At 32.5% G+C, this 19,464-nt stretch overlaps 2 protein-coding genes across 4 annotated transcripts in view; one reads left to right on the top strand and one right to left on the bottom strand.

Moving 5' to 3' along the window:
• The window catches only part of LOC114325089 (general transcription factor IIH subunit 1), a 32,368-nt gene extending 26,772 nt beyond the window's left edge, over window positions 1-5,596 (top strand). The window contains exon 9 of the mRNA XM_050650955.1: window positions 216-5,596. Coding sequence (XP_050506912.1) covers window positions 216-332 — 117 coding nt within the window. The 3' untranslated portion in view covers window positions 333-5,596. The remainder of the gene's footprint in view (window positions 1-215) is intronic.
• Window positions 5,597-7,880: 2,284 nt separating this feature from the next.
• Window positions 7,881-19,464, bottom strand: part of LOC114325121 (lipid storage droplets surface-binding protein 1) — a 79,824-nt gene continuing 68,240 nt past the window's right edge. For 2 of the 3 annotated variants that reach the window (XM_028273065.2, XM_028273062.2), the window contains 2 exons: window positions 18,558-18,668; window positions 7,881-8,205 (listed from right to left, as the gene is read on the bottom strand). In XM_028273065.2, the coding sequence (XP_028128866.2) occupies window positions 8,068-8,205; window positions 18,558-18,668 (249 nt within the window). In that variant the 3' untranslated portion in view covers window positions 7,881-8,067. The remainder of the gene's footprint in view (window positions 8,206-18,557; window positions 18,669-19,464) is intronic. The other variant, XM_028273063.2, reaches the window with a different exon arrangement.

Below are 19,464 nucleotides of genomic sequence, written 5' to 3'. Positions count from 1 at the left end.
TCACATCTCTTGTTTAACTATAATATGAAGCAAGCCTAGTCATAAACAGCTTCTCCTTTTGTGGCGTTACAGAAGACTGGAAAACTTGGATTCACTAGCAATCTAAAGGTTTATAGAAACTTATTAATTAAAGTTTTTTTTATCCAACTGTGTAAGTTTTTTGCGTAATTGGAGGCTACAACTCTCTCTTAACTAACCTTGTATTTTTGTTTCAGGATAAGCTGATCCGGGAATTATCTCCTCTATCACATCACCTCACCAAACACCTAAACCAATTGCTGAATGCAGCATATCAAAAATTCAATAATTGGCAAAAGATCAAAGTGCGTTAGCTACAAAACTGCCCATAAAGTAGTATTTTTTAACAAATTGAATATTGCTATAAACGTTAGATAAACAAATATAAACATCTTGAGATCCAAAGTTGTTTGAAAAAATAATGTAAGTCGAATCTTAGTTTTTTATGGCCAACAAACAGAAGTTTACTAATGTTTTGTATTTTTGATCACAGAATGGAAATGTTGACTATTTTTGGAAAAGTGCCTAAAACCGTGCATAAGTACGTAATATGTATAGCCCTTTAAAAATGTTTTATTTATATTTCTTTAAAACTTCACTCTATAGTCTATAGTATAATTCACTATTGCCAACTATTTTAATTAGAGACGAAAAATAATGTATTAGTTGCTTATTTAAACCTTCAGAATGGTATGGGGCATTATCGAAAACTATAACAGGTGGTTCATGTAAACTTTGAAGCAGTTTTTCTTTCAACCATTTCACAATCATCTTCATCTCCGTATTTATGTTATCGTGATAATCAGCCGATTTTGATTTTGACGAAAAAACAAGATCTCCACCAATAAAACTATGTTCTCCACCCGCATGCAATATAATATGTGTCTCTCCCTCAGTATCGGTGTGTTTTATTTTTATACTCTCGTCCTACCAAATACGTTTTATTCCATCTTTATCAAAAATCCACGTTTCGTCTAAATAAAGAAATGAATCGTGTTCTTTTTTTAAAATGATTATAGTTTCTTAAAAACTCGCTTCTCTTTTGAACGACACTAGTTGTTTCACACAAGGCGTTTCTATTGTCTTCCATTTGAAACCTAAACCCAAACTGTTTAAAAACTCTTCAAAAACTTACCATGGAAATTTCGAATGCATTTCCGTCTTTTCATTTTTTAAACACCGTCTGTACAGAAACGTGTTCTTTCGTATTTCAAACTTACAAGTTACAACTCTGAGGAAGATTTTTAGTCTTAGAGTGTGGTCTAGGTTTATATTGTGTGACCTCTACTTCACTATTTACACTTTTTCTGTTTTTCATAACTGACTTGAGTTTTGTCTCATTAATACACAATGCATCGCACACACGCTTATGTATGGATTGAATAGGGAACTTGCACATTTTTTTATTACATAATAATGTTCAGTTTTGTATAAAAATGAGATTTCCAAAATTTCACGCTTCAAAAACTCATAATAACTTGGAAGTACAAATTTAAAGTCTTCTTTATCTTAAAATAGTTCAAACGACCCGTGACGTCACAGAGTTTGACTATGTGGTTCAGTTTATGGTTATATTTACGTATATTCTTCTTTAGTTTATTGGCCTCCACCTAATTGGGTATTTAGCCAGATCGTCGTCGGGGAATAAAGGAAAAATATTTATATTCTAATGACATTTATCGTATGTCATTGTAATAATATATACCAGTTAGTTGACATTGGAGTTTGATACAGTTATTGAAGGAAAGGAAAGAAGGTTTACTATTGAAAATAAAACCATTTTGTAAAAGTACAAATTTTCTATGAATAGTTCAAATAATCAAAAACATTTGTAACGTCACATAACTGTATTTTCTACTGACGTTTATAATGTCTAATTTAAAATTATATATACAATTGGTGTAGAATGTAAACATACAACCCAGTGACGTCACGACGCGTTTTGGGGTGGCTGGTATAAGTTGAATTTTTAGTCGTCTTTAGGGGCAAAACGAAAGACAAACAAAACTTTTTTATTTTTGATACATGTTTTACATTATGTTCTGTTGTGATTTATACCATTTTCTTCGAATTTAAAATTGTATGGAAGTTCCCTATTGTTGACAAAGGACCTCCATTGACTTTTTCGTAAGATAAGCGTAAAAATAACATATTACTTAATAACTGTGGTCGAAACTACAAAGAATTTGATTAAAATTATAAGAACGAACAATTCATTTTGTATTGTTGGCAAAAAACAAAATTTGTGTTGTTTAGTTGCGCCACGTTTTGGTATATACGACGTTCAGCCAAATTTAAATGCATTTTAAATTTCCTGCAAGTTAGACAAGAGTCTTTGCCACCTTTAGTGGTTTCTTTTTCTCCACTGCTTTGACTGTTCTTTAATTACTGATTCCTTTAAAAATGTTCGAATGGCGGTTTATCATTGATAAACGATTCTGCAAATTTTGGTCAACAATGGACAAATGCAGCACCCAAATCCAAGAGCCCAGCAGATGTTACGTACAAACTATTTTACGCTTAACACCAGCGCCCTCTATCGCATCTTTCAATCATAAATTTAGATTTCCCTGTGTATGGTTGGTACAGTATGAATACCATTGCAGGTCATTGTCTACGTCAGAGATCTAAGTTGACATTGTTGACAAATTACAAAAAGGTTACTGAATGGGCATGGACAAATGCAGCACCCAAATCCAAGAGCCCAGCAGATGTTACGTACAAACTATTTTACCCTTAACACTGGCGCCCTCTAGCGCATCTTTCAATCATAAATCTAGATTTCCCTGTGTATGGTTGGTACAGTATGAATACCATTGCAGGTCATTGTCTACGTCAGAGATCTAAGTTGACATTGTTGACAAATTACAAAAAGGTTACTGAATTCATTTTAAATCAAATATATTACATAATTATTGTAGAAGTGGATTATACATTAAAACAAATTAAGATTCAATGTAAATACATAAATAAAAAAAATAGAAACAGAAAACAAGAATTAAGTAATAATCTTACGTTAAAGGAAAAGGTGCAAAATGTCGCCTGTCAAAATTTTCAATGTATTTTAAATTTATTAATTTTTTTCGAATCCTGAGAAAACTAATAAGTATTTTTGAAAAATTTAAACACAGAATGAAAGATTACGTTATTGCCGAGGGCCTAAAGTCCCTTAGAATAAATAAAAAGTTTCTTTTGAATGAAACAAGAATTTGCTATTAAAAATCACATTAAATTTTATCTATTATTGTCACCCCTGTAACTTATTAAAATATACATTATAGAAGTTTTCAGGGACTTTCGACCTCAGTAATAATGTAATCTTTCCATACTGCGTTTAAATTTTTCAAAAATATTTATGTTTTATCGGGATTAAAAAAAATAATACATTTAAAACACATTGGACATTTTGACAGGCGACATTTTGCGCCTATACACTTAAAGTAAATACATAACAAAAACAATAGATATAATTAAACAAATACTTATAGTAAATAATAAAAACAAATCTGAAGTGTCAACATAGTCCATGTGGTAAGACCGCTCCCGTCTGAAAAAATTTCTGATTCGGTTTCTTTGTGGATTCCTATTCAAAAATGTCCCCTTTAAACAAATCTAAAGGGTGCCGGGCGGAATTTTTGGGCAGAAATTGTTTAAACAATTTTTTTAAACAAATACAAAAGATCACGTTTTTTGCTCTGGAACATATTATATTTGTAGGTTTTTTTGGTCATTTTAAACAAGAAAGGTTTCTTGTAATTTTTCTTAAAAATTGATAGTTTTCGAGTTATACGCGATTTAAAATCTGAAAAATGCGAAAATACGCATTTTCGAGGCCTAAAAACTCATATCTAAATTAGTATTTTTGAGGTTGCCAGATACTTAAATTAAAGATTAAACATTCAGCTTCAAGATTCTGAAGAGTGGTTGTGTCTAACCTTAATTTATACCATTGTTTTTTAATTGTTAAATATGCGTGTTTATCCGATTTTTTTGCCGGTGCGGTGAGCTCTATTTCAAAAATCTCCTATTTTCTTCCGAAAAATATTTTTTGTAGATTGTTTGGAATATTCTAAATAAAATAAGTTTCTTGACATTTTTCTCAAAAATTAATAGTTTTAAAGTTATAAGTGATTTAAAATCCGAAAAATGCCAAAAAACGCATTTTTGGATTTTAAATCGCTTATAACTTTAAAACTGTTAACTTTTGAGAAACATGTCAAGAAACTTATTTTATTTAGAATATTCCAAAGAAACTAGAAAAAATATTTTTCGGAGGAAACTAGGAGATTTTTGAAATAGAGCTCGCCGCACCGGCAAAAAAATCGGATAAACACGTATATTTAATAATTAATAAACAACGGTATAAATTAAGGTTAGACGCAATCACTCTTCAGAATCTTGAAGCTGAATGTCTAAACTTCAATTTCAGTATCTGGCAACCTCAAAAATACTAACTTAAATATGAGTTTTTAGGCCTCGAAAATGCGTATTTTCGCATTTTTCAGATTTTGAATCACCTATAACTCAAAACTATCAATTTTTGAGAAAATTTACAAGATACCTTTCTTGTTTAGAATTACACACAAAACTTAAAAATATATATTCCGGAGCAAAAAAACGTGGTCTTTTCTATATGTTTAAAAAAATTGTTTAAACAATTTCTGCCCAAAAATTCCGCCCGGCACCCTTCAGATTTGTTTAAAGGGGACATTTTTGAATAGGAATCCACAAAGAAACCGAATCAGAAATTTTTCCAGACGGGAGCGGTCTCACCACATGGACTAACAAAGCAATTGTAAAATAGGTGTTACCGATTTATTTATGCCAAAATTTCACCTTTGTGTGGTCACAGTTAAAGTCTGTTCCGGACAAATGTGCTTCATACAAACGCTTTATAATCCATTTATCCATTTATACAAATTTAATGAAACAAGTTGTGGTATATTTCTGAAGTTTACATTAATAGACATTTTCAAAAATATGCTCTACGAGGATATAATAAAATATGTCTATTGGCTGTAATTTCTGTGCACTTGGCTAAACGATTCTAAAAAGGAACATACCTACGACTTAAATATTTTGTGTATGTATCATGTGACGTCACTTGCTATGACGTGGATGACGTGCAACGGTATTTATACTCTATGAACCGTATATTATATATTCTTGATATTATCATTCTGTATTTCTATTTAATTCTGCATGGTGCCAAGACAACTGAGTGGCTGGTTAGTCTTTTTTGTAGGATGCATTTAAAATACATAGTGCGTTTTTTCTTTAACTACAACGATCTATTCCGTTGGTTGTGATATTCTCGACATAAAATCATTCACAATGCGAAAGAAGAGAATAAACAGTTTTTATTAGTCAAAATTCTTTTTATCTTCTGTTAGCAAAAACGAATAAGAAATATAGCAATACTACACAGTTTTGCAGTACCTGTTAGAACCATTACGTATAATTGAGATTTTCAGTTGGTACTGCAAAAGTGTGCTATATTTATTGTAAAGATTTTTAAGGTATTATTTATTTTTGTTGTGTATTGTTATAAAATCAATAAAAATTGGTAATATGTAAACGTGTTTTTATTTAATAATATGAAGGGAACGAAAATAAATGTAGAAATTGCGACATAGAATTTAAGAAGTACTTTTGAGCAGGGAGCTGTAAGAAAATTATATAAAATAATGGAAAAATATACAATAGATATTCTTGCTCTGTAAGAAAAGAAACAACTTGTAAATTAAATAATGAAAATATGAGAGAGCACCCACCCTTTTTAGAAAAGGGAATACAGCAAGAAATGGTCGAAATAGCAAAAGAAGAAAAAGTTAAAGACATCAGGCAAGACTAGACTATAAGAAGTTCATCGTGAATGGGAAGGAATGAATATGAGATGAAAAAAATATCAATTAAAAGAAAATACCAGTGTAAAATTGTTTTACCAACTATTACGACATGACTGAATAGACGGCACCTCTACTTCTTCTTTAAGTGCTTTTTTCCAATTGAAGGTTTGATATCATCATCACTATCTTTACTCTATCTACTGCTGCACTCTCAGTTCTAATCTAAGGTCTTTGTTGCAGAGAATGGTTTTCATTTTTACAAACGCATTTCTTGCTATTTCTCTCCTGGTCCTTATTTCTGTTGTTCGATTATTATTATCTGCAATTCAGGTTCCTAGGTATTTGTATTTATTAACTCTTTCTATCAGTAAATTTTCCAAATGTATGTTTGTATATTTATTTTCTTTGTCATAATCATGTATTTTGTCTTTTTTATATTCATTTTAAGTCCATATTTTTTGCAGAAACTGTTTGTTTTGTCTAGCAGTAATTGAAATTGTTTAACAGAGTAATACATCTTCAAAAATGGCTTCACTATATACATCAAATAGTAATGGAGACACAATACATCCTTGCCTAACTCCTCTCCTGATTTCAATTTCTGGACTGATGTCGTTATCTATATATAGACCTGGATCCCGCCTACCAAGAAAAGTTTATTAATAGTAAGCTGAAAATTTGTTAATAGTTTAACGCTTTCTAGTCGGACAAACTTTGATGTCCGGGAACACTGGGACAGGGGAATTTTTAATTGTGGAACAGTTTAAATATTTGAAACGTCAGATTACAAAAACGTCCCATGTATTTTGTCGGACAGAACATCCAATTGATTTGTTACCCTTTCATTAAACTCTCATGCAAAAATCAGACAGCTATATATTACTAACCAACACTATTCCTGCCATTTGACATGTTCTTCGTGTTCCACTCATTAAAATGCCCAGTTGGTGATAAACACCAGTCTAATTTTTTCATGAGAGTTTAATGAAATTTTAACAAATCAATTGGAAGTTCTGTCCGACAAAATACACGGAACGTTTTCGTAGTCTGACGTTCCAAATTTTTAACCCGTTCCACAGTTAAAACTTCCCCTGTTCCAGTGTTACCATACATCAACGTTTTTCCGACTAGACAACGTTAAACTATTAACACATTTTTAGCTTGGTATTAATCAACTTTTTTTTGGTACGCGGGATCCAGGTCTATTTTAATTTGTGCTCTTTGATTTCAGTAAAGGTTTGTTATTCGTAAGTCCCTTTTGTCTATATACCTAGCACCTGTACAGCCAGATCTATAAGTTATATTTTTTATTTTTACATTCCCCCTTATCAGGCTACATACATACATTTTTTTACAATACTGTCTTTTCATTTTATTTTAAGTGTCTCATTGCTTTAAGGTAATAAATTTTCGAAGAAAAATCGAATCCAACAGTACTAGCGACATCTTCCCTAGTTGGTTAAGAACATTTTCACCTCAGTAAAAAAAGGACAAAACATAAAGGCACTGTTTATATAGGGATAGTTGGTCAGCCCGGTCAGCCCAATAGGAAAATTTGTTTGATTCAAATTGAGACAGTCACCAGATGTCCCCACAGTTTCTGTCAGGGTCGCAACGTCAAAATGCATAGACACCAAGTTGGATACGATCCTATTCATAACACCCCAACTCGCATACATATTAAGAAAAATAAATATATATGGAAGAATATATTTAGAAATTGAATTAATGATGCCATGCTATTATATATATGTATAGTAGCAGACATCACTAATTCAATTTTTAAATATACTCTTCTATATAGTTATTTTTCTTAATATGTGTGCGAGTTGGGGTGTTATGAATAAGATCGTATCCAACTTGGTGTCTATGTATTTTGACGTTGCGACCCTGACAGAAATTGTGGGGACATCTGGTGGCTGTCTCAATTTGAATCAAACATAGTTACCTATTGGGCTGACCAACTATCTCCCTATATAAACAATGATAAAGGTTTAGAATAAAACAACCAAATGAGAATAGTCTGTATATTAGTCTAAGTGTGAGATGATATAATCTGAATCTAGTACTTAAAGCTCTATTTGTTAAGGTATCACTACACCTAAAAATGTTTACTTTTAGTACATTAAGGCCCAAATACTATTATATTATATCTTTTACATAATTCGTTATCATAATATATCAATCAGTAAATTTGTTCTTAATTATTTTCAACGCCGTTTGCGTTTTGCTTGGAGTTGACCAGAGTTGCTTTGGGAGTATTGACAGTTATTTGAGGAACGGAAAGCACAGCTTTGGGTCTTTCTCCTCGTTTAGATAAGTCTTCGGCGATTTGTTCCTGAAAAATAAAAAAAAAATAGTCATAATCAGGTGGATTTATTTAATCTGCACAAAAAAGTAAAATAAATAAGCAACATATTATTATTTAAAAATGAGTTCCGTCTATATAGCCCGATCAAAGAACAATCTGACCAAAAAAAAATAGAGGAAGGATGAAAATTTGGGAATAGGTAGTTGAAATTGTCTATTATTATATAAAAAAAAGTTTACAATTCCACATTTGGAAAAATGAAGGGGAATACCCACCTCTCGAAGATGAAAAAAATACATTCAAAATAAGACCGGAATTGGATAAAATGACTAATTCTAAACAACCCTAATAGCACAAGGACGTCCAATGGACGTCCATTGGACGTCCTTCACGGACTTTAGGGACGTCCTTTGGACGTCCGTTTTCGTCCGAGGAACGTCCTTTATACGTCCTATTTTGGTCCAAATGTCGCGCTACCGAACGTCCATTGGACGTCCATCTAAGGTCCGAGGGGACGTATATTGGAACTTAATCGGACGCAAATTGGACCTTAATCGGACGTCCTAGGGGACGTAAATTGGACCTTAATCGGACGTAAATTGGACCTTAATCGGACATAAATTGGACCTTAATCGGACGTCCTAGGGGACGTAAATTGGACCTTAATCGGACGTAAATTGGACCTTAATCGGACGTAAATTGGACCTTAATCGGACATAAATTGGACCTTAATAGGACGTAAATTTGACCTTAATCGGACGTAAATTGGACCTTAATCGGACGTAAATTGGACCTTAATCGGACGTAAATTGGACCTTAATCGGACGTAAATTGGACTTTAATCGGACGTAAATGGGACCTTAAGCGGACGTAAATTGTACCTTAATCGGACGTAAATTGGACCTTAATCGGACGTCCTAGGGGACGTGAATTGGACCTTAACAGGACGTCCAATTTTGGTCCAAAGGCCAAGTTGTTAAACGTCCAATGGAGGTCCACCTAACGTCGGAGGGGACGTTCGGTGGACGTCATTTGGGCATTCATAGGATGTCCCAGTTTGGTCCAATGTCTTGCTGCTGAACATCCATCTAACGTCCTGGAAGGTCATTCGGTGGACGTCTAGCGACGATATTTAGACCTGTGGAGAATGTATTGTGGGAAATAAAAAATATATTTTTTAAGGAACTTATATTTCATCTTATATCAAATTACAATTATTGGATATTACAGTATTTACATTAAATTACAATACACTTCTCCAAGAAATTAACGCACCACCTTAAATATGGGGTATATTTGATGTCTCGTATTTCCTAAACCTGTTGTCCCATCTAAGTGATGTTTTTATAATATTATAGCCTAGGCTATAGGTTACCTCCTTAAGCTTGTCATGCTGTAATATATGTATATTATATCATATCACTCTCTATAGTAATGTGATATAATATATATTACAGTATAGCTCCCTGTGCATGACAAGCATAAGGAGGTAACATATTCTAGGGCCTAGGCTAGAATATTATAAAAAAAATCACTTAGATGCAACAACAGGTTTAGGAAATTCGAGACATCAAAAATGCCCAATTTTTAAGGTGGTGCGTAATGGGCTGTATATACAGGGTGTAACAAAAATACAGGTCATAAATTAAATCACATTATTCTGGGACCAAAAATAGTTCAAATGAACCTAACTTACCTTGTACAAATATGCACATAAAAAGTTACAGCCCTTTGAAATTACAAAATGAAAATGGATTTTTTCGATTATATCGAAAACTATTAGCGATTTTTTATTGAAAATGGACATGTGACATGTGGCATTATTATGGCAGGAATATCTTAAAGAAAAATTATGGTGAAATTTGTGCACCCCATAAAAATTTTATGGGGGTTTTGATCCCTTAAATCCTCCCAAACTTTTGTGTATGTTCCAATTCAATTTTATTATTGTGGTACCATTAGTTAAATTCAATATTTTTGTTTCTTAGTATTTTTCAGATAAGGCAGTTTTTATCGAGTTGCGACTTCTTTTTTAATATGTCCACGTAAAAATTTTATGGGGGTTTTGTTCCTTTAAACCCCCCAAATGTTGTATGTTCCAATTAAACTATTACTGAGGTACCATTAGTTAAACAGAGTGTTTTCAAAACTTTTTTGCCTCTTTGTATTTTTTCGATAAGGCACGTTTTATCGAGTCTGGCTTCTTTTTTAATATGGTTCAAAATATACCTAAAAATGTAAAGCATAAATAATTTTGCATATTATTACCAAGTCTCCATAATCGTACTTAACCATATACAAATATGTGGTGGATTTGACAAATATTCACAATATTTCGATAAAAATTGACTTTTCGAAAAAGCAATAAGAGGCAAAAAAGTTTTTAAAACGTTGTTTAAATGGTAGGTACTACAATAATAATTAAATTGAAACGTGCACAAAAGCACATTGTTTTCGATACATTGGAAAAAATCACTTTTCATTTTGTAACTTCAAATGAGTGATAAAGGCACAGAGACTTAGATCACGAGGTCACATTGAAAGGATGCCAAAAACGAGGACTCCGAAAAGGGTACTAAACTACACTATAGCTTCAAGAAAGAGAAGAGGAAGACCGGAAAATAGATGGAAGCAAGAGGTCGAAAAAGATTTGGAAAGAATGGTGTTACAGGGTCAGAAAAGAAAAATGAATAAGAGGAAGGAATGGAGAAAAATCACATATCAAGCCAGAGAAGATCTCAGTACATAAAGAAACGTGAAAATGAAGAAAAAACAAACTTTTCAAGCCATGGGCCTCTAAGGCCCTTGGTGCTATTAATATATAACTTCAAAGGGCTGTAACTTTTCTTTTGTGCACATTTGTACTAAGGTAAGTTAGGTCCAATCAAACTATTTTTGGTCCCAGGATATGTGATTAAATTTATGACCTGTATTTTTGTTACACCCTGTATATATATAAAGGTTATATTTGGTTCTTGGGACATCAAAGTATATTTTTTAGACATTCCCTGGATATAGTCACTGATGTGACATACCTCCGATTTGTTTTTTCATGAGTTTTGTAAGAGAGACTAAAAACTTTTTTATGGTTACCTCCTGTTTTCATATATTTTTTGACATGTTTTGTAGTAAATTCAACTATCTATTTACTACAAGACATGTCAAAATTTACATGTGAAAGCAGGAGATGATCCTAAAAATGGTTTTTCGTCTCCTACAAAATTCATGAAAAATCAGATAGGAGAATTTGTACATTACAATTCTCTGATGTTTGGGAAAAAGGGCTTAAGTCAGAAATGCACATCGATAATGTTTTGATGATTTCTGGACCAGAAAAATCGGCTCTTTTTATTGGTACATACAGTTTACGTCTACAACAGTTTTTTGCTGGTCCAGAAATCATCAAAACATTAGCAATGTGCAATTCTGACTTACGCCCTTTTTGCCAAACATAAAAAAAGCAATCTGGTCATAACTGACCAATGAGCAATTTTAATTTAACCTAAATTACTAATGTTTCTTAAAATGAAGAGCTTACCCGATAGCGTCTCTTATCTAATCTAACAAGATCGTGCACTATTCTAACATACACAGCCACATCACGCACTATGCTCTGCTTTTCACTATCACCTATCACTCAAACTAGTTCAAAAGGCTTTGTCCTCTTCAATCTTCTAGTTTGCCCAGTAGTATCGAGGAGGATTTCCTCAATATTCTTGTACTTATTTAAGTTGTTTGTCGGGATTCCTGCTATCTTCTTGATGATTATATCCAGGTTCCATTCCTAGGTATTAATATTTGTTTATAAAGTAATAACTTATTATGCATGGACAATGTTGTTTCTTCCAATTAGCCAATACACTTTTTATATCTTTATTTTGGTTATATCTGGTTTTTTGTAGACCACTTTCAGCTGATTCTAAAAAAAATTAAAATGAACGGTAATTTTTCTATTCTTTACAATTAAAAATCAAAATATTTACAGGTAATACATGCATAAATGATTCGTTTCATAAAGAAAATTGAAAACGGATTTTATAATACTTACATAATTGTTTAAGAGATCCAGCCATAGCCAAAACTATTAGCATACTAAACAGTACAGTTGAGTACAGCAAAAAAAGCCACTAATTTCCATTTTTCACCCCCTTATCGATGCATTTTTTTCCAATCAAAATTTTTACTAAATTTTTAGGTTATCTTATGATGAAAATGAAATAATTGATGACTTGATGACCAATGACCACGCGACGCTACATAGATACTCGCGCGGCAAATTTGAAAATGAACGCAAATTGAATAGTAAATGGCCTCTCTTTAGAGTATGGAAAATTTTACCCCTCCAGGAGGACATTGTACTCTTTTCATAGAATATCTTGTGGTAACTTTCCAGCCATAATTTAATCAGATGTTCACGGAATAGAACTTTGATAGTAGAATTCCTGGAATGTTTTGTTGTTAGGGGAAACTTTTATTTTATTTATTCTTGAATATTTCCTGTTGTTAAACATTGTAACCAATAATTTACAAATAAGATTTTCATTACATTACATGAAATCAAAACATGTTTTGGATATTAAACTATATAGTTTTATAATTGTAATAATTTAGTATACAATTTTGAATTAAGATTTAATCTTTCGATCTAATCGATTTAAACTACAGTAAAACTTGTGTTACCGGCCCCCTGCCAACACCGGCCACCTGTACTAACGGCCAGTTTAAAAATTCCCCACACTAATTACAGTAAAACCTGTCAGTAACGGCCGCTAAAAATGAAAAAGCTATTGGCCGATATAGAAAGGTGACCGGTATTGCCAGTTTTTGTAGTCTAGATATAATTGGTTTGGGGAATTTTTAAACTGGCCGTTAGTACAGGTGGCCAGTAACACAGGTTGTACTGTATATCTAGGCTACAAAAACTGGCAATAACGACCACTTTTCTATATCGGCCAATAGTTCTTTCATTTTAGTGGCCGTTAGTGACAGGTTTGACTGTATTTCATTAACGTAAAGTTAACGCAAGTTAATATTTTATTGAATTATTTTGCTATTTGATCTCGTAATTGGTATAATGTGTCCAATATAAGCGTTCATAAAACGTCCGTATTTCGTCCAGTATGGACGTCCAAAGTCGGACGTCCAAAGGACGTCCATATTTATTCCGTCCGAAGGACGTCCATATTTATTCCTTCCGAAGGACGTCCAACATGGGACGTCCGTTTATAGTCCATGGACGTTAGGACCAAAAATGGACCTATTTTGGACGTCCAAATGACGTCGTGTGCTATTAGGGAATTGTCCGTATTTCGTCCAGTATATATACGTCCATATTTGTTCCATCCGAAGGACGTCCAACGTCGGACGTCCATTTTTATTCCGTCCGAAGAATGTCCAACGTCGGACGTCCAAAGGACGTCCATATTTATTCCTTCCGAAGGACGTCCAACGTCGGACGTCCATATTTATTCCTTCCGAAGGACGTCCAACGTCGGACGTCCAAAGGACGTCCATTTTTATTCCGTCCGAAGGACGTCCAACGTCGGACGTCCAAAGGACGTCCATATTTATTCCTTCCGAAGGACGTCCAACGTCGGACGTCCAAAGGACGTCCATTTTTATTCCGTCCGAAGGACGTCCAACGTCGGACGTCCAAAGGACGTCCATATTTATTCCTTCCGAAGGACGTCCAACATGGGACGTCCAAAGGACGTCCATTTATAGTCCATGGACGTTAGGACCAAAAATGGACCTATTTTGGACGTCCATTGGACGTCGTGTGCTATTAGGGAACTTTTCTTCAATATAATTTTTTCGCCAAGTCAATATTTTTCGAGTTATTTGCGAGTGAATATGTTCATGTTTAACAAAATAAAACATATTTTTGGACGGTTTTTTGGAGATAACTCAAAAAGTAAGTATTTTAGCGAAAAAAATATTCTTAGCAAAAATATAGCCCATAAAAAATTGAAAAAAATGGTGTAGGTATACATGAGATCTGTAGACCCAGTAGAAGCAGAGTTGCAGCTAAAGAAAAGTAGGTTCTTCTTCGTCAAATTTCAAATCGAATATTTCAATGTGAAATAACCCAAAAACGGAGCATTTTTAGGGGAAAATTCATTTTAACTTTTTTAAAATGTTTAAAAAAGGTTTATTTTTGTTTTTTTAAAAAAATTTGTAAGTGAATTAAAAATTAAAAGTAAGTGAATTACGCTCAAAATATTGTTAGTCCCTTTTATTTTTTGTTAACAAAATCGCGAAAATCACCCCTTATTTAGCATCACATATAAATTTTAACATTACCACTTCACAAATTACTTTTGTCTATGTATTATTTATATGATCTGTAAGTTTCATCGGTTCAAAGTGCTTCGTTTTGAAAAAGCTGTAGTTTAAATGGCTTGAACGAGTAACTAATCACGAGTTTAGGCAAATTTTGAACAGCCATAGCATAACCAATTTTTGTCTAATAAGAAAACAAAAAATCAAACATATTCAGAAAGGCAAAACGTACATTTTATTACTCCTTGAGATTTTTGGTATTCCTAATTGTTTTTAGGTTAATTCCATAAACAATTACGATTTTTTTCAAAATTAAAAAAATGTTTTATTTTAAACCCATTTTTTTTTCTAAACTGAGCACTTTGAACCAATGAAACTTATAGATAATATAAACAATACATAAGTAAAGTACCGGGTGTCCCAATAAGAATGGCTCTCGGCCATATCTCAGGAACGGTTTATAGTAGAGCTTTGAAATAAAAAAAATTATAACAAAAGTTGCCTCAGGAAAAGCCTGGAAATTATTTTCATAATTGTCGGTCCACCGCTAGAGGGCGTAATTGAATATCAAAAATTAAAAAATCTAAATTTTACAAAATTTTCCTAATGAAGGGGCACTGGAAATCCGATTATTGTATTCTTCATCAAATTCTGCGCATATTTGATTTAACAAGTTTAACTCTACCTTTGCAAATAAGAGGTGGGGGGGTGAGTGGGAACCTTGTTATGAAAAATGGCTGTAAGTCCGGTTCTGCTAAATCAAATTTTGAAAACTGGATCTTGTTGAAGACAGATCTTTTTCTTCAATGTAAGCGTGATAATTTTTAACCATCCTAATAAGTAATAGGCCAGCTGGGAGGCGTTATTTAATTTTTTTCAGAAATCTAGTTTTCTTTGGAAAATATTAAATACAAGTATGCATTTTTAATCATACTTTATAAAATTAGATTAAATTAGCAATAGAATAGCGAAAACCGCGTGTCGATACCTTTTTTATATCTCAAGATATCTTGAGAAACGTGTAAATTTTATACATAACTGTTACTATCACCGGTAAACTAAGTTAATGAAAAGTAGTGTGCTGTGGAAAAAAACAAAATAAAATTTTCCAGATGTCAACGTATAAAAATATAATTAATTAAAACAAAAATATAAAGAGAAACAATACTATTAAAATTAAATATAACACAGAACAAAAAGAACTACTTAGTGACGACCTAAATATTCAAATTGTTGCCCATCATACACTACTCTAGAATACATTATCCAGAGAATACTAAACGCCATTCAAAGCATATCGAGAGCAGAAATTGAGACTGCTGTTCAATCTACTCTTGAAAGAGTAAATGTTTGCAACGAAAATGATGGGCAAAAATTTGAACGTTTATGTCATCACTAAATAGTTGTTTTTATTTCTTTGTAATAGGGCTTTTCAACGCTTCTCATTTGTTTCGAGCCTCTGTCATATGCCGTATAATCCGTGTATATTATTAATATACGAGATATGAACGAGGCTCGAAACAAATGAGAAGCGTTGAAAAGACCTAATATACGTTGACAGCTGGAAAATGTTTCTTTGTTGTTTCCATAGCACACTACTTTTAATGAACTATTTCGTTTACCGGTGACAGTAACAGTTATGTTTTTAAATTTACACGTTTTGTAAGATATCTCGAGATAGAAAAAAGGTATTAACATGCGGTTTTCGCTATTCTGTTGCTAATTTTGTCTAATTTTGTAATATGGTATTAAAAATGCATGTTTCTATTTAATATTTTCCAAGGAACACTAGATTTCTGAAAAAAATTAAATAACGCCTTCTAGCTGGCATATTACTCAGTAAGTTGGTTCGAAATCATAACTTTTACATTGACGAAAAAGATCTGTCTTCAACAAGACCAAGTTTGCAAAATTTGATTAAGCAGAACCGGACTCACAGCCAGTTTTTCATAACAAGGTTCCCACTCACCCCACCTCTTATTTTCAAAGGTAGACCTAAACTTGTCAATTCAAATATGCCTAGAATTTTATGAAGAATACGACGATCGGATTTCCAGTGCACTTTCATTGGGAAAATTTTGTAAAATTTAGATTTTTTAATTTTTGATATTCAATTACGCCCTCTAGCGGTGGTCCCACAATTATAAAAATAATTTCCAGGCTTTTCCTGAGGCAACTTTTGTTATAAAATTTTTTATTTTAAAGCTCTACTATAAACGGTTCCTGAGATATGGCCGAGAGCCATTCTTATTGGGACACCCGGTACATAACCTATAAATCGGTAACGATTAATTTTATTTGAGAAGCTAATTAGAGGGTGATTTTCTCCATTTTTTTACCAAAAAATAAAAGGGACCAACAATATTTTGAGCGTAACTCACTTACTTTTAATGTTACAAGTTTTTTTAAAAAACAAAAATAAACCTTTTTTTAAACACTTAAAAGTTGTAAATAATTTTCCCCGAAAAGTGCTCCGTTTTTTGGTTATTTCATATTGAAATATTCGATTTGGAATTTGACGAGGAAGTACCTACATTTCATTAGCTGCAACTCTGCTTCTACTGGGTCTGCAGATCTCACGCATACACCATTTTTTTCAATTTTTTATAAGCTATATTTTTACTAAGAATATTTTTTTCGCTAAAATACTTACTTTTTGAGTTATCTCCGAAAAACCGTCCAAAAACATTTTTTTTTGTTAAAAATGAACACATTCACTCGCAAATAACTCGAAAAGTATTGACTTAGTAAAAAAACTCTATAGATTTAAAGTTACTTAGAATTAGTCATTTTATCAATTCCGGACTTATTTTCAACGTATATTTTTTAACCCCCGAGAAAAAATTTTTCACCACGTATTTTCCAATTTTTGTAAAATGAAGGGGATGTAGAATTGTAAACTTTTTCTTATATAATAATAGACAATTTCAACTACCTATTCCCAAATTTTCATCCTTCCTTTATTTTTTGGAGGTTTTCGTAAAATTTTGGGTTCCCTGATCGGGCTAATAGTTGACAATAACAACAAATTTATTCTAAATGAGAACGAAATAAGAAAAGAATGGTAGCTGTATATTAGATATCAGAGTTGTTTGAAGATGAGAGAAACAATAATTACCGAATTTTACCAAAATTGTTCTGACGACCAGAGATTATGAAATCAGAGGTAGAAAACGCTATAAAAAATGTTAAAATTAGGAAAAGTTGTGGTCGTCCAGATGATACACCAACTAAGTTGCTGAAGCTAATAGATGAAGAAAACATAAAATAGTAAGAACACTGTTTATGCAATATATAACACCGGAGTGACTCCCATAGACTGGCTCAAGTCCATCTTTGTTAGAATTACCACAATGTTAGAAAATGCTCAGAATATCGATTAATTAAGCTAATGAGCCACATTCAGATTTTCCTAAGAATACTTCACAACCAAATTACACGCAAATGCGAAGAAGAACTCGAGTATACCCAATTTGGTTTTAGAAATGCTATGGAAATCAGGGAGGCACTTTTTGCACTAAACATCATATTACAAAAATACTGTGACCAAAGAAAATATGTATTTGCATACTTCGTGGACTTCGAAAATGCATTCGATAAAGTATAGCATGTAAAATTAATGTATATGCTAAAGAATATAGGAATAAATGACAGATATTCATGTTATTAAAAATTTATACTGGAATCAAACTGCTACCGTAAAAATTGGACCGACAAAATCTCCATATAACGAGAAGTCAGACAAGGTTGCACTTTGTCGCCAACATTGTTCAATGTTTACTCGGACCAGTTATTTAAAATGGCACTTTACAGACAGCCATATGAAATAAAATCAACGGGGAACTACTTAATGTAATTAGATGCGCAGACGATACCGTAATTTTGCCTGATAATGTTGAAGGTATCCAAATCCTGCTTGATCGTATTCACGAAGTAGGGGAGGAAATGGGCATTAAAATAAACTCAAACAAAACAAAATTTTTGGTCGAATCTTTTCCATCGAATCAATCACTTGTAACGACTATTAACTCAAGATCTGCAATAAGTACTACATCAAATATTTTTCTGTATGACGAAAAAAGGTCTTGAAAACTTACCAAATATTCGCTAATTTGATTATTGACGTTCTTTATAGCAAGTGCCAATACGTGAGCCTGAGCTTTTAAAACAGCCACAACTTTTTCTTGAACATTTTCCATATGGACCGTCTAAAGCAAACAATCAAGTACATTATCTTAGTCAAATAAATAAAATAATTTAAAATAGTCCATTCTTTAACGGTAAAATATTGCAAAACCTCTAAATTTTAAATAACCGCTTGGATTGACATGAAATTTGCCATACACATAGCTAACAAGTCAAAGAAAAAAAGTGATATTGTGCCGATATGTGCTTTTGTCTCGGGGGTGGTTTTCAACCCCCTCTTGTGGGTCAAAAAATATTCGTCCAAAGTAAGTCCGGAAATTGATAAACTGACTAATTTTAAGTAACTTTTGTTTTATAGAGTTTTTTCACAAAGTCAATACTTTTCGAGTTATTTGCCAGTGAATATGTTGATTTTTTCAACAAAATAACCACGCTTTTAGACAAGGTTTTTTGCAAATAACTCAAATAGTAAGTATTTTGTCGAAAAAACATTCCTAGCAAAAATATAGCCTGTAAAAAATTTTAAAAAATGGTGTATATAGCACGTTTTTATACCTAGTAGAAGCAGAGTTATAGCTAGGGAGCGGATTTTATGCTAAATGCATATTGCATGCATATTTCGCATATTTAAGAGCTTTACTAAATTTTGCATATTTTTAAAAAAACATGCATATGTTGTGCCTATTAAAAACATTTAAGTCAAAAAAAATTTTTAATTCGACACAAAATATTTCCCCGCACAGGCTGTTCTATTAATTCGAGAACTACCTGAAGAGAGACGGCTCATTCACTGCCTTTTCATTTTTTCTTAGAAAATACCCGATCTTTACACAAAGTACTTATTTAAGGCAAGCGTCC

This window comes from Diabrotica virgifera, chromosome 5, assembly GCF_917563875.1.
Source record: "Diabrotica virgifera virgifera chromosome 5, PGI_DIABVI_V3a".
NCBI lineage: Eukaryota > Metazoa > Arthropoda > Insecta > Coleoptera > Chrysomelidae > Diabrotica > Diabrotica virgifera.
The sequence above is the reverse complement of the archived record's forward strand: the minus strand, read 5'-3'. Positions and strand labels throughout refer to the sequence as shown.